At 40.5% G+C, this 26,202-nt stretch overlaps 1 protein-coding gene and 2 long non-coding RNA genes across 3 annotated transcripts; all 3 read left to right on the top strand.

Moving 5' to 3' along the window:
• The first annotated feature begins 7,672 nt into the window (after positions 1-7,672).
• On the top strand, positions 7,673-9,303 carry LOC134223161 (uncharacterized). Its single transcript, XR_009982466.1, has 3 exons — positions 7,673-8,188; positions 8,249-8,375; positions 8,437-9,303. It is a non-coding gene; the product is annotated as an uncharacterized LOC134223161 (long non-coding RNA).
• A 6,122-nt stretch (positions 9,304-15,425) lies between these two features.
• On the top strand, positions 15,426-16,907 carry LOC134225963 (uncharacterized). The gene is made up of 3 exons (XM_062706433.1): positions 15,426-15,616; positions 15,792-15,885; positions 15,940-16,907. Exons 1-3 carry the CDS (start codon positions 15,587-15,589, stop codon positions 16,758-16,760), a joined length of 945 nt encoding a protein of 314 aa, XP_062562417.1. The 5' UTR covers positions 15,426-15,586; the 3' UTR covers positions 16,761-16,907.
• Positions 16,908-17,741: 834 nt separating this feature from the next.
• LOC134224717 (uncharacterized) lies at positions 17,742-18,560 on the top strand. Its single transcript, XR_009983035.1, has 2 exons — positions 17,742-18,468; positions 18,500-18,560. It is a non-coding gene; the product is annotated as an uncharacterized LOC134224717 (long non-coding RNA).
• Positions 18,561-26,202: the final 7,642 nt, after the last annotated feature.

The following is a 26,202-nucleotide window of genomic DNA, read 5'->3' on the forward strand; positions in this document are numbered from 1 at the left end:
GGTGGTGAAAAGGCAACAGAACACGTAGGATTTTAACGAAGGTGCTCCGGGCATTTGGAAGTTTCCAATGAATGAATCAATGTTGTTGCCTTCACCTCCTGATGCTCCAGTGATTGAAAATTGGGTGCGCCCCTTGCACAAAACCTGCAGATGGAGGGATGAGAAAGGAGCACTGCTGATTCGGTTGCGAATTTTCTTGGGTCGCGGATTTGAACGCTAAATAATGATGAAGATGGACTGCTGGGTTGGAGCCCCTTTGTGGATGCTTCACCGTCGTATATAGCACCACTCGCAAGAGAGATTGATATCTAGAATTTATTAAATTATAATGTGAAACAGAAAATGTAATATTATATCTTCGGCATTAAATATTTACTTACATTTATTGGTCTACAAACCATCGGAACCAGAGATGCCAGATTTGAAGACATGTCTTCAATTTGAAGATATTTGAATCTCTGTGGAGACATTTATTTCGTGAAGACATTTTGAAGACTTTTCAAAATATTTGAAGACTTACCCAAGCAACCAAAAGTTCAGATTTTACTTAAATTTGTTCCTAATCGAACCAATTCACTTTTGGTTCACATTGAGCTCCAGACACCTTAATGGAACTTCAAAGTTCACTTTTGCGCTCCCACCATACAAAAAATTACTTAAAATGCGAGCTGATTAAGCCAAAACATCTCCTCTTATCTGAACTTTTGGTTGCTTGGGTTATGTACTTATTTGAAGATACTTGAAAACAATCAATAAAGCAAGCGAATAGAAAATACAATTTTATTAGTTATTTATAAATTCTGCGACTTCTATATGTAAATTATATAAATATTACAAAAGTTATAATAGTCTTTGTCTCGGGCTTAGAATCTCAAACATAAACATACATTCACACTACCGGTTGATAACTGCTACGCATTTTAGACCTCATACGCACTTAACTTTGAGTTGTGCACTGGTTAAAAAATTCCCGATGGCAGCATTCGTTTGAATTTTCCTTGGCGGCGGCGGCATTTTTGACGTGTCTGTAAAAATGTATTTCGATCATTACATCGGAACGCAATGATCGATCTAGTTTGCGGCAAAAATAGACTGAATTCTTCTATGAATTGATTTAATTATTTCAACCGTTGAGCTAGAACCAGATTTTTTTTTCTAAATTCCTTCCGGATTCATCTTATCTTTTCGTCATTTTCATGTGACATTCCTTTAAATATCCATTGGGAACTCCCGTGGATTTTTAAAAGAATTTTCAGTGATAATTTAAAAGAATTTTTGGTGTATTGTATTGCACAAGTTCTTCTAAACTCCCACAATCAATCCCTTGTAATTTTCACAAGAAATTTGTCAATTAATTCATCAACAAGAAATTGAAATTGTTTTGGTGTTAAATGAGATATTTCTCAGAATTTCCATGGTAAATTTCTACAGGAAAATCTTCTTAAAAGAAATCCAAAGAAATTCCACAAAAAATTCGGTGGAATTTTAATCAAAGAATCAGTAGAAAATTCAGAGGAAACTTGTTGCACACTTTCGTTAAATTCTTCCTTGAATTCTTTTGGTAATTCTTCTAGAAATATTTTTCGACATTACTCCAGTGTTTTCTCAGTATTCTTTCTGAAATTCCTCCTGAAGTTCCTCCTTGAATTTGTCCGGAAGTTTCAGGGATTTCTCCGAAAAATCCTCCAAAAATTTCTTTGCAATTTCATCTAGGAGCACCTCCGTAAGGTATTCCTGTGAAAGTACGTTTAAGAATTCCTTCTGAAGAAATTCAAGAAGTTCCTCCAGAACTCTTCTGGTAGTTCCTTTACAAATTCCTTTAGCAGTTCTTCCAGGAATTCCTCCGGAAGTTCTAGAAATTCTACCGAAAGTTCCCCCAGTAATTTCTAGCGAAGCTCCACCAGGGATCTCTCCGGGGTTCCATGAATTCCTTTGGAAATTTCTGCAGCAATACCTCAAGAAGCTTCTTCAAAAATTCATCCAGAACTACCTCCAAGAATTCCTCCGGAAGTTTCTTACGAAATATCTTCAGTAATTCCTCAGGAATATCTTTCAGAAATTCATCAGGGAAATCCTTCAGGAATTTCTTCAGAAAATCCCTCCGGAATTCATACTGAAGTTTCTACAGGATTTGCTTCTTGAGTTTCTCCAAGAATTCCTCCTGAAAATCCTCCAGCAATTCCTCCGGAAATTTCTTCAGAAATATCTCCGGAAGTTCCTTCAGTAAATCCTTTGGATGTTCCAATAGGAATTCCTCAGGAAATTTCTTCAGGAGTCTTCCAGAAGTAATTAGAAGCTACATTCAGAAGAAATTAGTATAAGTCATAAAACACTCCATCAGGAATTAATCCGGAAGTTCATTTAGAAAATTCTCTGGATGTTTCTTCAAGTACTTCACGGTAAATTTTGAATATTTTTGGGTATTCTTCGAACAAATATTTGCAATAATTCCATGTGGAAATTCAGTTAAAATATCCGGTGGATTTTTAATACTAAGGGCACACCTTGGTACTTGTACCATAGTACAAGAGGACAAGAAAATTATTCCAAGACTATCTTTGATAAAGACAATAATTGGTATGGTACTCATTTCAAGATTCTTGTACCATGGTACTTATACCACCAGTGTGTCAATAGTATAACCAAAGATCTATAGAAAATCCAGGGAAAGCTCGTTAAACACTGTCTTGCGAAAAATTTAAAAATATCTTGAATTCTAACTATTTAAATGTTAAAAAATAAACATTATTCCACATCAGTAAAACAAGGAATTTGTTTTGAATTTACATACCTATTGGATTTTGAAATTTCTCACTGATAATCATAATTTTAATATTGAAGACATTTGAAGACATTTTTAAACGACTGTGAAGACATTTGAAAATATCATCTGGCATCCCTGATCGGAACAGAACAGTTTTTGGATTATGTTCGACAACAACTTGAAAACAAAAACAACAAAGTCATTTTTTTTTCACCCAAATATGAGTAAATTCATTCACTCATAAATTGGTAAAGTCACTTTATCAACAATATAAGTGAAATTTACCGATTTTCTCAGTATATTTTACTTATAATATGAGTCAAATGTGCAATATCCAAATATGGGTGAATCAAGTACTCATAAATAGGTAAACTGAGCTAAGCGTGAACGGAACGGCGACGGAAACGGAAAATTTGACAGTTAGCCCATATATTTTCTGTCAAATTTGCCGTTGCCGTCGCCGTTCCGTTGTATAGGGCACTGCACGGACTGCTTTGACTCTTTCTCGCTGCAAAGAAATTAGAAAACAACAAGGCCAGTAAACGTCAAAATTTATGAGGAACGAAAGAGATAGAGATGTTTCCGTGCAGTGCCCTATTGCGTTTGGGGCTTTAGGGTCTGTCTCATTTGGAGAATTAAACTGAAATTAAACTTAAAAGTGACATTTCAATAATTATCGAATAACCCTGCTCGCAGAGCAAGATTACCCCGTTATAAGAATGGCTGGTGCTACCCAGCAATTCCAATAGGACATCGATGGAAAAGGATTCGATATGTGTCAAAAGTAATCTTGCTCTGCGAGCAGGGTTATTCGATAATTATTGAAATGTCACTTTTAAGTTTAATTTCAGTTTAATTATCCAATTGAGACAGACCCGTAGGCTCTGCCTCACTTGGAGAATTAAACTTAAAAGTGACAGTTCAAAAATTAGCAAATAACCCAGTCAATAAGAATGGCTGGTGCTCCCCAGCAATTCCAATAAGACATAGATGCAAAATGATTCGATATCTGTCAAAATTAATCTTGCTCTGCGAGCAGGGTTATTTGATAATTATTGAAATGTCACTTTTAAGTTTAATTTCAGTTTAATTCTCCAAATGAGACAGAGCCTTATATAATCGTGAAAAAGTGCACATACAGTATACCCCCGCTGATCCGACAAATGGATGGCCGGACTATCGGGGTTTCTCTCGTTAATCCGACTGTCAAATCCATACAAATGAACCAAAACAAAATCACAGCACAAATTTGAAAACTGACAGCATAATGTGTTTAAATGGGTGTTGATACTTTTTAATCCGGAAAATTCCGAATCAGCGAGATCCGGACTAACGAGTCGTCGGACTAGCGAGGTCCGGATAATACTAAGGACACACCTGTGGTACTTGTACCATGGTACAAGAGAACAAGAAAATTATTCCAAGACTATCTTTAATAAAGACAATAATTGGTATGGTACTCATTTCAAGATTCTTGTACCATGGTACTTGTACCACCAGTGTGTCATTAGTATAAGCGGGGGGATACTGTACACGGATAAATTTACACGGATAAATTTAAGTAATCTATTTTGCTTACTTTTTAATATTTATTTTACTTAGTTCTTTTATATTTATTGCGAATATTAAAAATTAAGCACTGGAATATTAGTTTCTAGGCTAGCTAATGTAGGGATTGAGACGGGTATTGATAATATAAATATAAACAGAATAAGAGGGCATATACATTGGACACGAGTGCCAGATGTGTGAGTGACAGATGAGAGGAGTCAGCTTCAGTTTTGTGATATTGTCGGCGTAGCACCAACTTAGAATTCGGAAGTCGGGACTTCCGAACCGAACTTTCTTCCGAAGTTTTATCTGTCAAACTAATTGATGCGTTGTTTAGCGCATCTTTAGGCGAATTCAGCGCACTACTTCCGAAGTTAGGAAAGTTGCCTGTATCTGGAGAAAAATCCAACTTCGGTATAAAAATCGGTCTAACTTTTTTCCGGATAGACAATATATTTCGCGGGAAAAAGTAATGCTTCTGAGCTGCTGCGGATCGAGCAGCAGTTGGAGACGGCTGGTTCGGGTGAGGCCGTCTCCTCCGAACATGACAGCTAAGATTATCGATAAAATAATCATTTTTTTGTTTATCTCTATGTGTCAAATTTGGACTTGTTCATTTTTGATTGTAGATTGAAACCGTTGAGCAAGTGGTTATTGCAAATTTGGTGACAAAAATGTTCAGCATAAAGAGTAAGTTTGATTGATAATGTTTTAACAATAAAATACGACTTCTTTTACACTAATAAAAATCCAAACTTAAATAATATTTGGCTGCTACCAGTACATTTTATTAGCTACCGAAAACATATTTTTTATTCGTGCACATAACGATCATTATATGCTCATTATGGTCAATATATATATATATATATATATATATATATATATATATATATATATATATATATATATATATATATATATATATATATATATATATATATATATATGAGTAAAATATCTGGGTCATGTTTGTGACACATAAACATTATTGGTCCAGCAAACAAGGTTACTCTAACTTGACCCTAATATGAGTGTAACCTGTTAGAAAAATACTCTAATATTCTCACTAACATTAGGGTAAAATGAGACTAAAATTAGACAGATCTGCAACACTTTTGTTAGGTATGTTTATGCTTCCCGCTCGGAAAGATCTTCTAGACTTCTACCATGATATCTCTGAGACAAAGAAATGAGTCTCCTAGATATTTTTCTTCGATGTCTAGTACCTGTCAGACCTCAAATCCGCCTCAAATGCAACAACCGTTTAAACCGGTGTCTACCTCAAATTTTAGACGAGTAGACCGTTTGAACCGGAAGGGATTTGACAGTTATGGTCTCTTAGAAAGCTCATAGATACCTCCTAGATATGGGTACCACAATTCTACTAGATTTTTCTTAGACATGGTGGAGATAAGGGTACCTAATGTCATTCTTCTTCTTATTCATTTTGTTTACATTGTGTGACTTCTGGTAGATTTTATTGCGCGTAAAAAATATGAAAAAATGTTTTATTTTCTTTATATAGTACAAGAAGAGAAGCAAACCCGAGCTAACGAGTTCCAAACTTTGCAACAATTTTCATTGCACTCCAGTTTAAGTCCCAAATGCCCAGCACCTTGGTAATCAAATAAAACAAGGCAGTGTGCTCCTACTGGGAGCGATTCAAAGATTGACTGCGCTTGAGCAGGACATATATGGACCTATAGGTTGGAACGGAATCATCGGGGCATTGGAAACCTACGGGCAATCTGGTTCCACCAAGGTCGGCCAAGGCAGGTCTTTGTTTTTTGTGCATGCTCCTGCTATATTACACATTCTTATTCTGCCGCGGCCACCAGCATGCCATTTACGCGACGATTCTTCCCGGACGGTCCGCGACTTGGGTAAAAACCGTTGAATGCACTTCACGTATCAAGGTTTTGGCGGCGTCGACGAATAAGAGACGCTTTTCGATCCATTTGTATGAGCGATTATATCTAGAAGGAAGTAAATAAGACAAATATAACTACAGGACCAAATTGCAGGACTAACAAAAAAAGTAGAATCTACTTACCGCCGTTATTCGGCTCTACTATCGGTTAGTCTTCTCTGGCCACTTGTTGTATCTTCTGAAGCTTCGATGGTTATCGCAATCTATCTTCGTCGATTAAATATTTCTTTTTGTTAAATGGCTTTCCTATCCTATTCCTTCATTGCTACCGCTGCAATTGCAATTGCAAACGGAAAAGATGGCGTCGACTCGGTGAAAAATATGGCGACCAAAAAAGCGCGAGCTTTTGACAGTTCAACCGCTTAATTGTTTGGCAGTATTAGTGTACCGTTAACACACACATGCACGATCATGCTTGACGGTTTAAGGGGAAGATGAAATTGAAGCTTGGCTAAGGTGGTTTGCGTCTTATTCAGGTAGATTCCTGGTCGCTTCTAGACATCCTTCCGTGTGGATTGTTGCATGATTTAATCTAACATGTTAGTCTAACTTTAGAGTGAAGTTAGTTATGTTTCGTAGTGGGCGGTTAGGGTATTGTTAGGGTTATTTCAAAAGGACTTTTATGCTGATTTATTTACATCCAGCTGTCATTCATGGCAGAATGATTATGTACTTGTGAAAATCGTGATAATACATAACCAAACTGCCTCGAATGACAGTGGGATGTAAATGAAATATCAAACAAGATCAACGGGAATATATATATATATATATATATATATATATATATATATATATATATATATATATATATATATATATATATATATATATATATATATATATATATATATATAATATCTTTATTATTATGATTTTTTATAAATTTCTAAGTTCATCACAGACAGCTCCTTGTGCGCCGAATTGTGCTTCGGGAGAATTGGATCGCCGCGGATCTCCCAAATTCTTCTTCTTATTGGCATTACATCCCCACACTGGGACAGAGCCGCCTCGAAGCTTAGTGTTCATTAAGCACTTCCATAGTTATTAACTGCGAGGTTTCTAAGCCAGGTTACCATTTTTACGTATATCATTCGTATATCATGAGGCTAGCACGATGATACTTTGGTCTTGCTTTGTAGCCGCACGTCTTACCGCACGGCTAAGGAGGGCCCCTCATCTCCCAGATTACCAAAATATATTAACAAATTATTCAAAAACCGCCTGACAGTCTGTGAACACTTGATTTTCACTTCTCGAATCGTTACGCTGATCCTGAATGGCCAAGAGTCGGAGCGAAACCGGATCAAAATCACTGTTATGTTCGTTTGTAACTAAATGGCTGAATTGTTTTGCAATTCTCCGGCGAACGTACAGTCAATTAAGCTTTTGGAAATTTTTTAAAAAACGGGACATTCTTCCGATAGAACATGTTCTTGCAACTGTTTCCACAGTACCGTAAAGAAGTTTTACCGCCGCAAACCAGCGTAGATCTTCTCCAGACACAAATTAAATTCGACCATCTCGTGTGATTCATTGTGACCATTTAAAAATGAATCGCCAGCAATAACATTCCTGCTCAGCTTATTCACTAGGCGTATGTTTGCTTCCGCCGTCCGCAGGACTTTTGCATTGCCAAATACCTAAAACAAATCATTTCCAGAAGTTAGTTCCCCTTTCCTGACTATTTGGATCCAATCTTACTTATCACTTAGTGATGATAGTTGCATTGCTGAGCTTCATTTATCCTCGTAAGTTTTATTTTAAAGTCAATTATTGTCGGTCGAAGAAGCGCTGGTAAACCACGTGAAATCAATTTTACTTTTTTTCCTTTCTTTTCTTCAGTATCTGTGCACCGACCGAAGCCGGCCGGCGGAGTGAAACGAAAAGAACTGTCAGAATTTAAAGAAAAATGGAATCAGCATAAAAGCATAAAAATGGTTATGTTTTCGAGCCGTAACATAACTAACAGACCCTAACCAGTTTCTTACTTCTCACAGATTGTTACTCTGGGGGTCGATCTGCAAAGTCAAATATTATATTCCTTACCCACATATGGTTTACGTTTGGGATTGTTTGAGATTGAGTTTGAAAGTGAACGCTATAAACTGCCCATTTGATTTACTGGTGAGTAATCATTGAATGTTTAATTAATTTGCTCAATTGACGATTTTCTGCTTATTTCTAGTCTATTTCCTGATCATAGGGACGGACTAGGGATCCTACATTCAGAGATATGCGAAAGCGGCCATCTTGAGCCAATCGAGCATTGAGAACTGTCAAAATCTGAGCCAAATGAACATCGTTATTGTTGCAGATCGAAAGGTATTGCGATTTTGGTGAAATAGATTTTATGAAAAGTTTGATCGAATAAACAATTAGTTTTGCTTTCGTAAGTAAAAGTAGTCTAGTTGATGCCTTATATCGTGTTCATTCGTATTGCTCTTGAATTTGAGCGAAAATGCATTGCTAGAGCATAGATAAAATAATCAAAAACTGTCTTCGAATGTAAAGTCATGTGCAAGCCTAAACATTTTTCAGTGCGGCAAGTGCTGGCAGCGTTTGTTTACGAAAGTAACAGCGTTGCTAAATCGTCTGGAAAAGTATTCGCACATCTCTTAATATAGGATCCCTAGGACGGACAACAAATTAAGCTGCATGAAGAACCATTCGAACACGGAGAAAATGAAAGCAGCAGAATCCACGAGGTAGCGTAATGCAGCTTCCAACATGGATGACCAAAGACTTGGAGACCAAAAACGGTGGTACTTCGCGGAAAGGTACCGGTCACGTACTTCCGTCGGAGACACACGAACAAGAATGCAGCTACCATCGTGTTGAGCACCCGTATCTGATCCACTGAGAATGGGAGTGATTGTGAGATTTTCGTCTGTGTATTTACGGATCCGAACGTCTAACCTGGAAGCAGCTTTAACCCAAGTTTCGAGACAAACTATACATCCGGTAGCATGAGGTGGGTGATGGTGGACTTGTCGGACAGAATTATGACCATCTTCAATCAATGTCCAGCTTGGATTTTCATCCTCTCACAATGCACAATCAAAGCTTGGCTTCTTCTAATAAAGTTGAAAAAAATAAAAAAAATAGTATTTTTTTTATTTATAAATAATCCCATATTTATTATGCTTTATTTACAAATTAATTTCATGATCCAGAAATATATCTATTATTTTGCATCGACAAATAAATAATATTAGTCATCCATATGAATTCTATTTGAATCAACAACATAGACTTTATATGACGGGAACCTAATAACTTTTATGTTCCCGTACATAAGCTTTATTTGCAACTACAAATTGCAAAAATCTTTGTAGTTTCACACATAACATGTATGCGGAAATTTTCTTCGATGTACCAATTAACGATTCGTCGTAATTTTACAAGGGCTCATTCTGCCATGTTTCATAATAAACGATGATTTTATTATAATTACTTTTATTAGTATTAATAAGGTTAAGCATCATTAGGACCTAAGTTGTCTGTTGATGAATCAAACAATAAAGCAAGAAGTGTTTCTATAGATCATGATACGCAACGGCCGATTCCGGACAACATCTGCTCGAACCAGAAGAAAGCGGAAGAAAACAAAAAAAAAACTCAAATAAAAAGACATGCAAAGAGTGATCAGCGTAGTGGATTGGATCTCAGATATCGGTATTTGCAACTTCTGTTCTTGCTCTGAACCCTGGTTTGAAATGGAAGCATCGGAATTTGCAACAAATACTTACATTCGCCTTGGTTTCAGGAGGCGAATCTTCTGCTCAAAAGGAAGCGATCTTTTGCCTGAACCTTTAGCCCACTTATCGGAAAGTAAACGTGTTGAAAGCCCATGTTCTTTTTCTTGTATTTTGCTAATAAATGTGGAATAATACAAATACTAACGTTTTATTGAATTATTTGCTCAATTCCACTAATTCTCATTTTTTGTTTTTGTTTTCTATCGGAATAAAGAACCTGTCAAAAAAGAAGCCTCGCAAATATTAAAAAGGGAATAAGCATTACGAAGGATTATGATGATGATGATGGTCCCGCCACATACCACTACAAGGGTTTGAGCTAGACGAGTTATCTTTAAGATAATTAATTGATATGCATTTTAATCGGATTTCCAAAAGAAAAACGATCCGATTTCTTATCACAGATATAAATTTGAATATTTTACATCACTATACAGCAAAACATATAAATTTAAAAAACTGATCTTTCCTAAACCGCAATCTTGCTAAAGCATCAGTAGTGATACATACAGCTCTATGAAAATGCAAAACTTGTGATACCTCTCGCACAGATTTCAAAAGTTTCACCAGGAATCGCGTATCAAGTCAATTTTCGCTCAACAACTTATATGTATCTATAGTATTCATGATTCTCGACAATACAGGCACCAACACTTGTGATACCGCTCCGTCGATATCAAAAGTTTCAGTTTAACCGCGAAACAATCTACTGGATAGCTATATCGAACATTCAAAACTCTTTCAGCAGTAATTATACAAAAGTCATTCACTCCTAATCATTCAAACAGATCAAAATGTGGCACACGAAAATTAAATTTGAAATAATTTATACCTGTATTTCGCGCGCGAGGCTCAAACTCTTGTAGACTACACAAAGAAAAGTTAAATTAATAATTACGTCAAGAAAGTAAAAAAATCCATCATCATCATCGAGGCGATCGTTGTAGTCGTTAATGCCCCAAAAACAATAAATAAAATTAAAATAAAACACACAAAAGTATCCGTTGGGTAAAACTCGGGCAGAAATCCAAATGAGGAGAGATGATTGATTTATACAACAATATTTTACTAGCAATGGTCAAATCGTGTTTTAATCGGCAAAGAATTCCATACTTCTTGGCAATTTTCTTGATAACATTGTCAATATGTTTGTCAAATATTAGCTTGTCATCAATAATCACGCCAAGATACTTAATCTCTCGTACGCGATCAATTGCCTCATCATCCATCATAACAGAGACATTTTCACTTATTCGGTTCCGCGAAATTATCATGAACTTAGTTTTACTTATGTTCAATTTTAACTGTTTATATTTCAGCCATCTACTTAGAGAATGCAAATCTTCGTTTAAGTGTGAAACGACCTCTTCTAGGTTTTTAGCTGCAATGAACAGCACTGTGTCATCAGCAAAAAGATTTATATCACAAAATCGTAAGACTCGTCGCATGTCATTTATGTACATAATGAATAAAATAGGCCCTAATACACTTCCCTGTGGCACGCCGAGCGTGTTCTCCACGGGACTTGATACACAATCTTTAAAAGCAGTCTGTTGAGTTCTGCCACTCAAATAGCTTTCAAACCATTTGTAAGCAGAACCCGAAATTCCAAAGCGCTGAATTGTTTTCAACAATAAGGGCCGAGAAATTGTTTCAAAAGCGCGTTTTAGATCCAAGAACACCGCAACAATCGTATCTTTCTGCTCTACTTTCTCTTTCCATTTAGCCAATACCAAGTTCAATGCGGTTTCACAAGAATGACCTTCTCGATATCCCGATTGTTCCGGTATGAGCAAGTTATTATTATTTAAATACTCTAGCAGCTGGCCTTTAATAACAAGTTCTAAAATTTTCTCTAATGTGTGCAACATGTTGATGGGACGAAACTCTTCGGATTTAATCGTTCCAGCAACTTTTTGTATAGGAATCACGAGGGATTCCTTCCAAACTTGTGGCACGTGCCCAGTTTGGATAGATTCATTAATTAGGTCCAGCAAGCTGTCTCCGATGACATCAAAGCAGTCTTGTATCACTTTTGCATTTACGTTATCTACACCAGCCGTTTTTCCCATCGAGAAGCAAATATTCTTTAATTCTTCCAATGTTATTGGGTGAAAGCCTTCAAATCTACAGTTAACATCGATCGGCTGTCGTATTTCGTCGGGTTCATCAACTAATTCAATAGATGCATTAATCGATGAAACACTGCTGACAAAATATTTGTTAAACTTATCTGCAATTAATTGTTCTGATAGTTCTAGTGTGCCATCAAAAGTTATGGACCGCGGTTTACTAGTACTAGGTTTCAAAAGTGATTTCAATATTTTCCATAATTCTTTGCTGTTGTTTTGATGTTGATCAATTTTCCTCTGAATATATTCGCATCGCGTACGTTTCAAACGTTGCGAATATTTATTACGCGCAACCTGGTACCTATTCCAACGATAATCACTGTTATGTCTACAAAATTTTCTGTACAACTTATCCCTTTTACGTTTAAGGCGCAAGAGGTCTAAATTGTACCAGCTGTTCGAATTATTTTGAGATACAAACTTTTGTTCAACTAATTGATTGGTACAGGTTTTTATGACATTCGTGAGAACAGCTGATTTGTGATCCAAAGATCCGCCATTTGTTTGAAAATCCACGTGTCTTTCGACAAGATTCGAAACTGCTTGTTTCGAATATTTCCTCCAGCACTTCAATTTATTTACATTACTATTATTACCTTTATTATCATCAACATTGATTACTATTGTTTCATGATCGGTTATTTTTAAATCGCAATTAATAACAGTATTAACTGAATCAAAATTAGAATAAACATGATCAATTAAAGTTCTACTGTGCCGGGAAATACGCGTATAATCAAAAACTTTCTGTTTTAAGTTGAAAAATCTGCCAAATTTTTCAAATGCTTCGAATTATGAACGTCACACCAATTGATATTGAAATCGCCAGCGAGTACATTTAATTTGCTATGATCTAGAAACCTCTCAACCAGTTTTCAAAAATTTCAACAAATCGCTGGTCATTAGAACTGGGAGAGTGATACAAAACACCATAGTTACCCATCTTCATGCCACGTACAACTGTAATGCCTAAGAACCAGTTTCCATCACAAACTTCGTTCAATTGAAGCTTGAACTGAACCGATTCTTTGACATAAATAGCAACACCGCCAGTGTGTCTCGAATGTGATAAACAAGCAGCCACACTGTAACCCGGAATACTATATTGATCAAAAGCATCAATGTCGATAATATGTGTTTCAGATAGAAAGACTAAAAACGGACGTGTATCTTCCACAATCTTACGTAAGGCAACGTAGTTTGTGGATAACCCAGCAATATTGAAATACAAAATATTTAACTGATTCACATTACTACTGGAACTTGGTTGCTATTCATTGAAACGTAAGCTGCTCTTTTTCCGATCAAATAATCTTTTGTAAACTTTACATTCGGTGCTAAATGCCCCGTGGTTAACGTCCAGATTAATTTTACGTTCCTTATTCATTTTTAAACAATTGACACATTTCAATACAGTTGACGTGCAATCCGAGGTCTTGTGACGTTCACTGCACTTTGAGCACGCAGTCATTATTACACTCCGTACTCATGTGCCCAAATTCTCCACACTGGAAACACCTCAAAACGCTAATCTCTGGAACTACAAGGCACCGATCAAACCTTATGTTTACCTTTTTCGCGGTTAACAAACAACTATGAGTCTCTTTATCGACTTCAATTACCACGTTGTACTTGTTGTACTTAAAACGTGGATTTTCATACATCCTAACGACTTTAACATCATTTATGGCGATGTCTTCATTCTGATCTTTTAAGATCTGAATGAAGTCATCGGAGGAAAATTTATCAGACATGCCCATCACTTTCAATCTTGGCACCGATGATGGGACAACAGCGTTATAACTCTCACCCAATTCGCTTTGAATGCCTTCTTTGACAGCGTTAACATTATACCCTGTTGCACACTCAGCAATAATAGAGCCGTCTTTCCCGTTTCTAAAGTTACTGATCTTGTGTGTTTTTGGATCTAACTTTTTGTTCAAAAACTTGCGAGTATCATCGCTACTTTGATTGGACTCTTTCGGTTTTATCACAATAACCGGACGAGTCTTACGAGCCACTTTTACATCATAATGGCAACACTTTTCTTGCTTTCTTTATTACTACTAATTTTACTCCCAGTGCTTTTTTTAACGATATCCGCGAAGCTAATTTTCTCATTGAAAACATCATTAACGTCTTCTTGAACTTTACGTTTTTATCTCTGGGATTCAAATTCGATTCCGAAGACGATCTTGATGTACCTTGTGACACATTCATTGCAGCTACTTTATTGGTCGCATCAAATTGTAAAAATGATCCTTTCATATTTTTCAATTCATTTCCAATTAAGTCCCGAAAACCATTAACTGCATCATTTAGGGCATTTTGCACCCTTTTCCCAAATTGTTCAATCCCGTCTTTTAGCGCGATGTTTATCTGAGCAGCAATGTTATCTCGAATGCCCTCGATCGAATCAGACATAGAAGAAATCTTCTTCATTTCCTCTTCGATCTTTTGGACGTTCGAGAGCAATACATTCTGCTCGCCACAACACTGGCTTGATAAACAATTATCACACTTAAACACAACATTATCATTCTCCGTGACCAGCTTTGCCAATGGTTTGGTCATGGATGTGCACTTGTAGTGGTACACTTTAGCGCAACCACAACCAGAACAACTCATTGGCAAATCACTGGGCAGGATCCCCATGCCACACTCACTGCACTCAACCATCTCGCTTATGCCTTACACAGCTAGCAAACGGTACCATGCAGACGACACAGAACACAAAGAGACAAAACAAAGCACAAAAATTTACCGGCCGCCAGCTGCTGCTGGGGCTGAAAAATCCAAAATTGAACGAGAATAACCAACAGACACAATTTGTCTTTTGGTTATTTCGTCACTTATCACTTTAGGGCACGCGAATAAAAGCACTTTTTCGCGGCACTGTCGCAATTTCACACGTAATTAATCGTTTTTTTAATCACTGTACGGCAAAAACAAACCACTCCGGTCACCACTACATCACCGAATGAAAAACAAACCACTCCGGTCACCACTACATCACCGAATTAAACGAAATTTAAGCATTGGAAAGCTTACCCCAAAAATAATCATTAGAATGAGTGGATAGACTGAATATGATTTTAGATTAAAGTATAATCTATTTAGAGTATATATTTTTATCCGTGTACATGATAGCTTTATTGAAGCTTTTTGCGGCCTTGGCGAATTCGGTGTGTAAAGTGGCTGCGTGCATCCAAGACATAAACCTTTTAAATGCTGCTGCAGCTGGTGTTGATGGGATGGATGGGATGCCCGCCGCTGATGATGACTGCTAAAACGTCAAACATAAAACTGCAACTGCGGAGGAAAGTGGGTAGACTGTTTTGCGGCATCCTAATTTACAAATTAGAATTTTCGAAAACACTACTATTCTATTGCTTAAAGTACCTGTACGGTGTGCTTTGCGTGCTAGGTACAATAATATATAAACATGAGTGATCAGGATGTTTCCAAGATGAAGGTATGTTAGTTTTGTTTTTATGGCTCTCCTGCCGAAAACGATACAAAAGAAAAATGTCTGACCTGCCGTATAGGACAGGTTATGAATATTGCTGGCTCAAAGCTTTGAACCTGTTTATCCAGGGTCAGCTATGAAGAAATTATTTCACAGTCCACAAATTGTATTTTCCTATTAGGTAGCGGATTTGAAGAAGGAGCTCAAAAATCGAGGGCTCAGTACCCTTGGAAACAAAAACGAACTGGTCGATCGACTACAGGGGGCTTTAATAGGTACCTATTTCATAAAATAAAAAAATGTTTCGCTTTACTGTGTTTTCGTTCCAGATGGTGGTGATCCCCTGGAAGATACTGCTATTTCTGAAGATCTGCTTGAAGATGATGAGCTTAACGATGATATTCTTGAGGAAGATGAGGAAGGCAAGGACCAACATGAAACGACTGAAGAAGATCGAATATTGAAATCTCCAACTCCAAGTGAACCATCTAAATCTGAATCACCGGAGCAGAAAAGTTTGGAGACCATTTCCAAGGAATCGATTGCGGACAGGAAGGATGATTTAGTGGCGGTTCCTCAGAAAAAAGTTGCTCTCAAGCGAAACATTTCTATTTCTGTCCCAACTCCCACCGTGGCAGCAACAACCACTGAAACTGGCACCGAAAATGACAAAAAGGCAGCTGATGATTCTGTGCAGAAGGAATCGGAAAACGCTCCAGTTGAACCGGAAAAAAAGGTGCTTAAACTAACCGAACTTACAACTCAGCAGAGGCTTGAGATGCGTGCCAAAAAATTCGGAGCACAAGCAAATGAAATTCCGGACTCCAAACTGCAGGCTCGTGCGGCCCGCTTTGGACTAATGAGCAGTGATTCCGCTGGCGGCGTAACAACCACCAAACCCACGAGTACTCTGGTGGGGGTTGATGCGCTGAAGAAGCGAGCTGAGCGCTTTGGAGTCAGCGTGTCCGATAAGATGACGAAAATCGAGCAGGATGAGAAGTTAATTAAACGCCAAGAGCGGTTCGGGGCCGTTTCTGCGCCAACTCTGACAGCCACCGGCAAGGTTGCCATCAGCTCCGGTAGCAGCACAAAGACAGACTACGCCGAACGTGCTCGCCTACGGTTGGAACGATTCAAGAATACTGCCTAGAAAGGCACTATACCCGGAGGATGCTGGTCTGCAATCAATCATATTCTTTTGAACCCTTCGGGGTCAAAACCATCTAAGCGTAGTGAACTTATATACGTTACTCTCATACGAAAAAATTACCAATAAAGGTGAAAAATAAACAGCCTACATGTGGAAGAATGCACTGACGAAAGAAAGTCTATGAATACATTTCCGCACAGAGCCAGCGATTTCCGTTTAGTTCTCCAATCTGTACATTAGGATAGCCTAGAATCAATTTTGGAATAGTTATTTTGTATCATATCTAGACCAACATTTAAAAAGAACGAAACCGCCCAAATTTATACCTTTTGATTTTGTGTGTACATACATAGCTGAGAATACATAGCTATATATAGGGACGAAGAATCAGAAGGAATAAATTTTGACTGTTACACTCTTTTCAAATGTTGTTCTTGATATACTTTTGCGAGTAGCTCTATACAGATATAATGTCTTCGGATTGTGCAGTTCATGTTGGAAAACAAGGGAATCCCTCACAAAGAACAATAAATGCTTGAGCCTCCACTCTATTCTACGATTGTATGTCATACCCCAGAAACCCATTGCCCAGAAAGTGATTCCCCAGAAATTAATTCCCCTGAATGCACTACGCCCTAGAAAACCATTCCCCAGAATACCACAATCCCTAGAAATACATTCCCCAGAATGCCCCTATCCCCCGAAAGACATTTCCCAGAATGCCTCCATCCCCCGAAAGACATTCCCCAGAATGTCCTAATCCCCAGAATGCACCATTTCCTAGCTTAGACTAAATACTTCGTAATTGCTTCATCCCGGGCAAATGCGTACTTTTAAAGGAGTCATCTACTCTTTTGCCTTATTCCGGGCAAATGCATACTTTTAAAGAAGGAGTCTACTCTTTTGCTTCATCCCGGGCAAATGCGTACTTTTAAAGAAGGAGTCATTTACTCTTCTGCCTTTTTCCTAGCAAATGCATACTTTTGAAGAAGTAGTTATCTACTCGTTTGCCTTTTTCCGGGCAAACGCATACTTTTGAAGAAGTCATCTGCTCTTTTGCATTGTCCCGGGCAAATGCGTACTTTTAAAGAAGGAGTCATCTACTCTTTTGCATTATCCCGGGCAAATGCGTACTTTAAAAAAATGAATGATTTACTCTTTTACCTTTTCCGGGCAAATGTATACTTTTGAAGAAGTAGTTATCTACTCGTTTGCCTTTTTCCGGGCAAACGCATACTTTTAAAGAAGGAGTCATCTACTCTTTTGTCTTATTCCAGGTAAATACATACTTCTAAAAATGGAAATCATATATTCTTACGACCCATTGCATTTCATACTCTTTTCAACGATTATGCCAAATGGTCATTATGCCAAACGGCTTTATGCCAAATGGCATTATGCCATATGGGCTTCCCCCAATATGAACAACGAGTATAATGGATTATATGCTCCTTCGTATTATATGTGAGCCCTAACAAACATATCAAATGGGCTTCATTCCGGGCAAATGCGTGCTTTAAAATAGGGCAGCATATGTCGTTTTGCCTTATTCCGGGCAAATGCGTACTTCAATATAAGTATTTTTGCATAGAAATATAGCATCTAGAATTTTTAATTTATAGAAATGACAGCGAAAAACATAGTTTCTTAGACTGATACCTTTTTCTGGGGAACGGGTCATTCTGGGTTTTTGGTTTCTGGGGAATGGGTCATTCGGGTTTTTTTTTTCTGGGGAATAGGTCATTCTGGGGATTTCTTTTCGGGGAAATGGTGCATTCTGGGGAATATCATTCTGGAGAATTGGTCGTTCTGGGAAATGGAATTCTGGGAAATACCATTCTGGGGAACTGATTCTGGGGATTGGTATTCTGGGCAATGACATACAACCCTATTCTACAGCAGGATACTGACCGATACTTCTGCCACCAGCTGCAACTCTCTATATTTTAACATGTATACCTAAGCGCAAGTCGAGCATATCTGTATATGGCATCCAGCGTGGGAATCCGGTGTCGACAGAAGATGAATAGGAAGTCATCTTCGTCGACATCGAGAAGTCCCGCACTATCTGATACTCAAACACTCCTCCTTAGGTGGATTCTTCGCAACCCTTTTCGCTCCACACACAGAGCCTCTACCCGGTTCACTAACGCTAGAGATCATATCCTGCTAGAGTCTCTAGCGGTACTAAACGTAGTCTTGCTGAACTAAGGCCAAGTGCCATCGTTCAGAGGACCGAACGGTGATTCATGTATCGATGTGACCTTCTGCAGCGCGGGATGGTCGGTGGAGCCATACTGGAAGGTTCATGAGGGGCATACTTCCAGTGACCATCAGGAAGTACGTTTTATGGTTGGTTATACCCCCAAAGGAACCACAAGGCGGGTCGGTGCTACTGATCCAGGTTGGCGCACCTCACAGTTTAACCCGGAACTGTTAGAGGAGGTATTACGATGAGAAAGTCGGACTACAGGATTAAGCGGCGACGAATTAACCTAAGTACTAACACGTGCCTGCGACATAACAATGCTAAGAAGGACCAAACCTCCCGGTAATCGACAACCAGTGTACTGGTGGTCGAACACAATCGCAGATCTTCGTAGAGCCTATCTTAGAGCTAAAAGAAGGCTGCGTGCGTCGTGCTAGAACAGACGATGAAAGGGTCGATAGACGCCAGGTATTCCAGTCAACACATCACAAGACCGAGGTCGTTGTAGTACATAACCGCCATGGGTTGCAGCAAGCCAGGAGAAGAGTAGGGACCTGCACCGTCAACTCCTTGAGGTCATTAAAGCATGTGGGTGTGATGATCGACGATAAGCTCAATTTCACGAGCCACGTCGATTACGCATGCCAACGGGCATAATTGGCGATAAAGTCTTTATCACGGATGATGTCCAACAGATCGGCGGTGCATAGTCAGGTGCGTAGGTTGATAGCGGGTGTAGCATTCTCTATCATCCGCTACGGCGTACAAGCATGGGCCGTAGTACTAAATGCCAAGTAGGGGAACTGTTTCGATTTCCATCTCACTGAACATATATTCATCTAATCGCAAAACAAAGAAATACAGCACCAATCTTGTCACATCTTTTTGCTAACACGCGTGCTCACTGGTGAAAAAAATCACAAAACTAAGAAACAAAACAAAAAACAAAAAATTCCTTTTCATTGCTTTGCTTATGATGGGATGGAAATAGGAGCTATGGGAAGAAGTGCCGAACCGTTCCCTTACAACGTGAAGAAACTTATCACAGTATACCGACTAATGTGTCTAGGAGTCGCAAGCGCATATCGTACCATATCATATGAGGCGGTGTGCGTTATAGCTGGGATGATGCCGATTGATATACTCGTAGAGGAAGATGTGGAGTGCTTTAACGAAAGGTAGTCGGTGCAAGTGCGACGTGTCAAGAGAGCAGCTTCGTTGCTCAAATGGCAAAGAGTATGGGACACTGCAGTCAAAGGTCGTTGGACCCACAGACTGATTCCGGAGGTAGCGAATTAGATTAGTAGGAAGCATGGTCAGGTCAACTTCCATCTATCACAGATGTTGTCTGAACATTCCTGCATAGGTTCGGATTCACTGATTCTGCGGAGTGCCTGGAATGTGTAGGTGAGGTAGAATCGGCAGAGCATGTGATGTTTGCATGCCCGCGATTCGATGTTGAACGCCATGCCATGCTGCTTGTCAGTGGCATGGATACAAACCCGGACAACCTCTTTGAGAGGATGTGTCGGGAAGTGATTATATGGAATGCGGTGAACACGGTAGGGTTTCAACAGATTATGTCGAAACTACAGCGCTGGTGGCGTCTTGAACAAAACCAGCAGCTGCAGCAGAAACTACTGTGATGCAGTAAACACCATGCAACCCCGACAACACGGCTAAGGAGGGCCCCTTAAGTAAGTATCCTAGAGGATTATTAACAGAGGGAACTGTTCCATTTTCCACTTCAAGGTAACAGATTCAACTCATTTAAAAAAACCCTGATTAATCCTCCTAGCGGTGTTGGTGCCTTTCTCGTGTAACAAAAAACACTAAAAAAATATGAGTGAGTGTTTTTTAGCGTGTTTTGCGCATAGAAAATAGTATTTTGGCCATAACTTCTGATCCCATAGTCCAATCTGGCCAATTTTCAATAGCAAACAATGGGACAGGATTCTGGAATGGAATGGAATTTGTTGCGAGAAATTCGGCAAATGCTATGTACCAAAAAGTGTGTCTACAAAATTTTGTACACATACACACATACACACACACACACACACACACACACGCGGGGCAGAAGGGACTTTGTCCAAGGGCTTGACGACCCCTCCCCATGGCCACTGCGAGTTAGACCGGGACCATCGTCCCTAACCCCTAATCCCAAGGCGTCAAGCGACCCGTGCCGAGGGGATGCATGGCCACGGAGGTGAAATAATAAGCTAGGCCTTTAACGGAGCCTGTGGGGTACCTGGGCACCCTCCACAGTAATTGCCCGTTACCGCGTCATGCTGGGCTCTGGCGTGGTGGACCTCTTTTCCCGAGCAACTCGTGGGACCAAAATGGAAAACCAAGTCAATTCTTCAATTAGTGGTAGTCGTAGTAGTGTAGGCGACAACCCCTTCGCAAGAGGTGGGTTGTTCAGGTCTCCGCCTAGGAGGCCAGAGGCAATAATCGGCAGCTCAGTGCGCAGCGCCAGCGTGGGTCACTCAACCTTCCTCTTGGCTAAAAAAACGCCGGTAGGGGTTATTGACGGCCCATGGCTTGTGGAGGCGATGAACCGCAAACGCGATGGGCTTTCGGCCTTTAGAGCTGGCGACGGAACAGCTGGACGCCATCATCGACTTTGCGTCATCGAAGCATAATATCAGCAAGGACCTCAAGAGGAGCTTGCAGAAACTTCGAAAGTGGATGCTGGACGCCAAGCTGGAGAGGGGGGTCGGGACGGCCAAGTTTAAACCCGTGAAATCGGTGGAGTCGAGGTCTACCCAGACTGAGGCCCAAGGATTCGCGGACTCGGGCATGGTCGAATCGACCGAAGGCGTGCCAGCGAAGACGGTGGTACCAAAGTCTACCCAGACTGAGGCTCAAGTATTTGCGGGTACGTCGGGGGTGGCTGCTCCAACGGAGCAGACACAAAAACGGGGGAGACAGTCTCCAGGGGATGAGCTCCCTGGGAGCCGCTCCAAAACGCGGAGGGTTACTACCCCGAACAAGGGTAGTGGGGCTGGGAAGCTGAACCCCGGCCAGATACCTCCAAAACCGGGGGAGGAAGGACCTGGAAAGGTCCGTCCACTAAGGAAAGACGGTGGTAAGGGGTTACGGCAGGCTGAAAGTTCTCAGCCGCACCAGACTAGGGAAATAGAGGGGGATGACGCCTCCTGGACCCTGGTCAAGAACAAGAGGAAACCGAAGACGTCAAGGGCCGAAAAGAAGGCCCAGGCGAATGAGGGTAGCAAGAAGTCTAGGGTAGGCGCCAATCGCTCCAGGGGCGATGCTCTAGTCATCACGGCGGACGAGGCTAAGTACTCGGACGTTTTGAAGGCGATGAGGAGTGACGTCAAGCTCGGTGAACTCGGCGCCGACGTACGTCGAATAAGACGTACTCGGATGGGCGAGATGATCCTCGAGCTGAAGCGGGGCGTCTCGCAAAAGGGCGCCGCCTACAAGAAGTTGGCGGAGGAAGTTCTAGGCGAGACGGTCAAGGTTAGGGCACTCACTACGGAGGTGAATCTAAGGGTTAAAGACCTGGCGAGATCACCGAAGTCGAAGAGCTCGCCACGGCACTGCGGCTACAGTGTGAAGTGGAGACGCCCACCGCAGCCGTTCGGCTACGGAAAGGTCCGGCAGGGACGCAGGTAGCATTGGTTCGGCTATCTGCAGCGGACGCCTCCAAGGTAGTCAAGTTAGGGAGCGTCAAGGTGGGATGGTCGGTATGCCCTGTGGGCATATACGAGCAACCCGAAGTTTGCTTCAAGTGCCTGGAACCGGGGCACAAGCAATGGGACTGCAAAGGCCCTGACAGAAGCAATCTCTGCCGACGCTGCGGATTGGAGGAACATAAGGCACAATGCTGCACGAACCCTCCCAATTGTTTGATTTGTTCCAGCAAAGCTGTGAACAGCAAGCACCCCATGGGGGGTTCGATGTGCCCGGCGTTTAAGCGTGCTGCAAAATCACAGTGCAGGTAACGCAGCTGGCTTGCTCGGCCTCGCCCGAGTGTTTAGTGTGCGCAGGTTTAGAGGAAACGGCGGAACACGTATTGTTCGTGTGCTCACGTTTTCGCGCAATGCATGACCACATGCTTGCCACATGTGGTCTGGACACTACCCCGGACAACCTAGTTCGGAGGATGTGTAAAGATGAAGTTGGCTGGAACGCCGTTTTATCGGCTATCGCCCAAATCGTCCCAGAGCTACACAGAAGGTGGCGCGTGGACTCAAGGATGGCTAGTTCAGGCGCAAATAAGAGGTGGTCCAAGGGATCGGAGTCGGCTTCATGGGTCATACCGGTGGTCATGCTCTGTGGTCGAACTCGATCCTTTTATCGAACAAGTGGCCGCGCAAAGAACAATATGGTTTAGTCGCTTTTCCGAGGACGGAAAAGGGTCCTCGTCAAGGCTGGGGCAGGCGTAGGCACCACGCCGGCAAGTCCCTCTGTGTGCTGGCGAATAGGCCCTATCGCAGAAAGGTCAATTCGGGGTGCACGCGGCATCGTCATTCTTGCACGTTTAACGAACATTGACTCCGCCCCCAAGAAAACGCTTCGGTTGCTGCTTTGTTTGAACGTGTGTGAAGTTGTTCGAACAACCATTTGACAGTTTGCGGCTCGGTTGTAAAAAATTAAAACGGTTTGATTTTGGTTTGAGTTGTCGGGGGTGGAGTCAAGGTTCGCCGAACATGTTTGAGCATTTGTAGTGAAGTTGCACAAACCCCCATATATTTTTTTATGGTTGGTGCTCAAGTTGGCGCTTCGGTCGTTCGTGTGTGATATTGTTGGTCGAATAAATTGATTGTTCGTGCCGCTGTTGGTAAAACTTGATGGATGTTTGAATAAACGAGAGGTGGAGTCAAACTGCTTGACCGTGTGTACGTTCCATTAGGGTGGTTCAAAAAATCGACTTTGCTCCACAGCACTCATCTGATGCTTTATCATGTTCTGAGTGTCCTCTGAAAATTTGAGCTCATTTGGATTAAAACTGTTTTAGCACAAGCCGTTTCAAGATTGCATGCAAATTAGTGTAGGGAAATTTATTGTTTCATTATTCTGTTAATGACGCTTTCCCCGTTAAGCGCAGGTTAAAAGAAAACCTACATAGCTAGAAGGAATACTAAACAGCTTTAACTCAACGAAAACCGCATTTTGATTAATCGCCCCAATAATTAGTAATTGATTTAAATACAGGTTGCGAATCTTTAGTCATGCTCGTTAAACTTCTTTGAGGGCATCACTGAAATGTGCAGTGCAACATAGTAGCCTGAATTTGTGTGTGCTATCTTTCGCGCCACGAGCAGCAATGTTGCTGAAAATAACAACCAAAATCAAAATTTTGTGAGGCTCGAATTCAGTGAAGATGTGCTTAACAATCCATCACCAAGAATGGCTATTACTAAAAACCCAGATCAAAAAGAAGAAGAAGAAGTAAATTCGATCAGCGTTGAAAGCGATGAATAATTGCAAGATGCGAACGGTTCATCTGACCCTGCGCTCCCACCGCAAACATCTTCAAAATCGCCTGTGGCGTTGAGGCGCAGCGGTCGGGAGCGCTTTCTCTCTGGCAAGTTTAAAGATTTTCAAATTGTGAACAAAGGCTTGCCGTCTTCAAAATTTACAGATTCCTTAGATGAACGTACGATGCGGCTGCGGTTCAGGAAGCTTTATGGTGGAAGCGATTGCGAAGTTTGTTCGAGGAGGAGCATTCAATTATGATCCATTGTGACAATCAAAGCGAAATATCCGTGGCAAAGAATGGTGCGTATCAACCAAGGACCAAACACATCGATATCCGTCACCATTTTATCCGTGATGCTTGGGAGAAGGGCGAAGTTAGGATTGCTTACATCAGCACAGACAAGCAGACCGCCGACGGATTAACCAAACCATTACCAGCTGCAAAGATGAAGTTATGTCGTGAAGCTATGGGATTACAACGTCCCACACACTTAACTCATTTCACAGTATTCGGTAAATTTTAACGAAATCTCAACAGCTATCAATTCTATACTTTCGCCTCTAATGCTATCATGAACATGTACGTCCAAGTTTGGAAGATGATATTAGCATTTCCATATCATTGTAAATCGTTTAACTTCACGTAGCAGTAACACACACGAAATCATTAATTTAGTGTACTACCCTTGGTGGGGGCATCCATCAATTCAGCTGTTATTGGTCGACGGTACAGCAGCAGTGCCTTTCTCTGCTTTGTTCTCTCCGAGGCAGCCAAGTTGGTTGCGACGAGACGGACGCAATGAGAAAACCAAGGAGAAAACAGAACTGTGCAATAAAAATCCTATTCGACTAAATGCTGATGTCATATTAGAAATTTGGAGACAGTACTCGTCGATAGCAAATCCTTCCTCACGCGATGGCAATATGGCATATGAGCAAGTCAAACCATCTTCCTTTTGCCAGTGGAGATATATCAGCTTCCACACTGATATTCTTCCCTCCCCCTTCATACGGGAGCTTGGCAGAAGGAAGGTCGTGTGATATGTGCCATCACAAATATTGTCCTCCGCTCGCTTTCAAATCGACTTCTATAAAAAACATTCTTCATGCCTGCCGTATCCTAACGGGAAACTATCAATTCTATACTTTCGCCTCTAATGCTATCATAAACATGTACGTCTAAGTTTGGAAGATGATATTAGCATTTCCATATCATTGTAAATCGTTTAACTTCACGTAGAAGTAACACACACGAAATCATTAATTTATTTTTTTTGTAATTTTTTCCATTGTTCAACTGTCAAAATCACCGAAAATCAGTAAAATTATTTACCGTACAGTTCTGCTGTTGAGATTTCGGTAAAATTTTACCGAATTCGGCGATTTATTTTAAGTGTGGCATGGGTTGAGGAGGAGTGTTAGCAGATGCAAATCTACATTCGTAGCCACCCATGACATATGTTTAATATTTGTAATTACAATATACTAATTCATTACAAGTTTGTCCGTTACCTAGAACACACGCGTCTTTTATTAGCTCTGCCTAATAGGGCCGATGTCCACGTAGCGGTTTTTTACGATGCGTGCACGCCGCGTTCACGCAAGGTACCAAGCATCAAATGGAGTAATGCACACGTAAACGTGTGCACGTCTACATTTGATGCTGGGTACCTTGCGTGAACGCGGCGTCCATGCAGCGTAAAAACCGCTACGTGGACATCGGCCCCTAGGATCGGCCCTAAGGTCACAAACGAGGTTGACACTTCGTCAGTAATCCGAATA

Source organism: Armigeres subalbatus, chromosome 3, assembly GCF_024139115.2.
Source record: "Armigeres subalbatus isolate Guangzhou_Male chromosome 3, GZ_Asu_2, whole genome shotgun sequence".
Lineage (NCBI taxonomy): Eukaryota > Metazoa > Arthropoda > Insecta > Diptera > Culicidae > Armigeres > Armigeres subalbatus.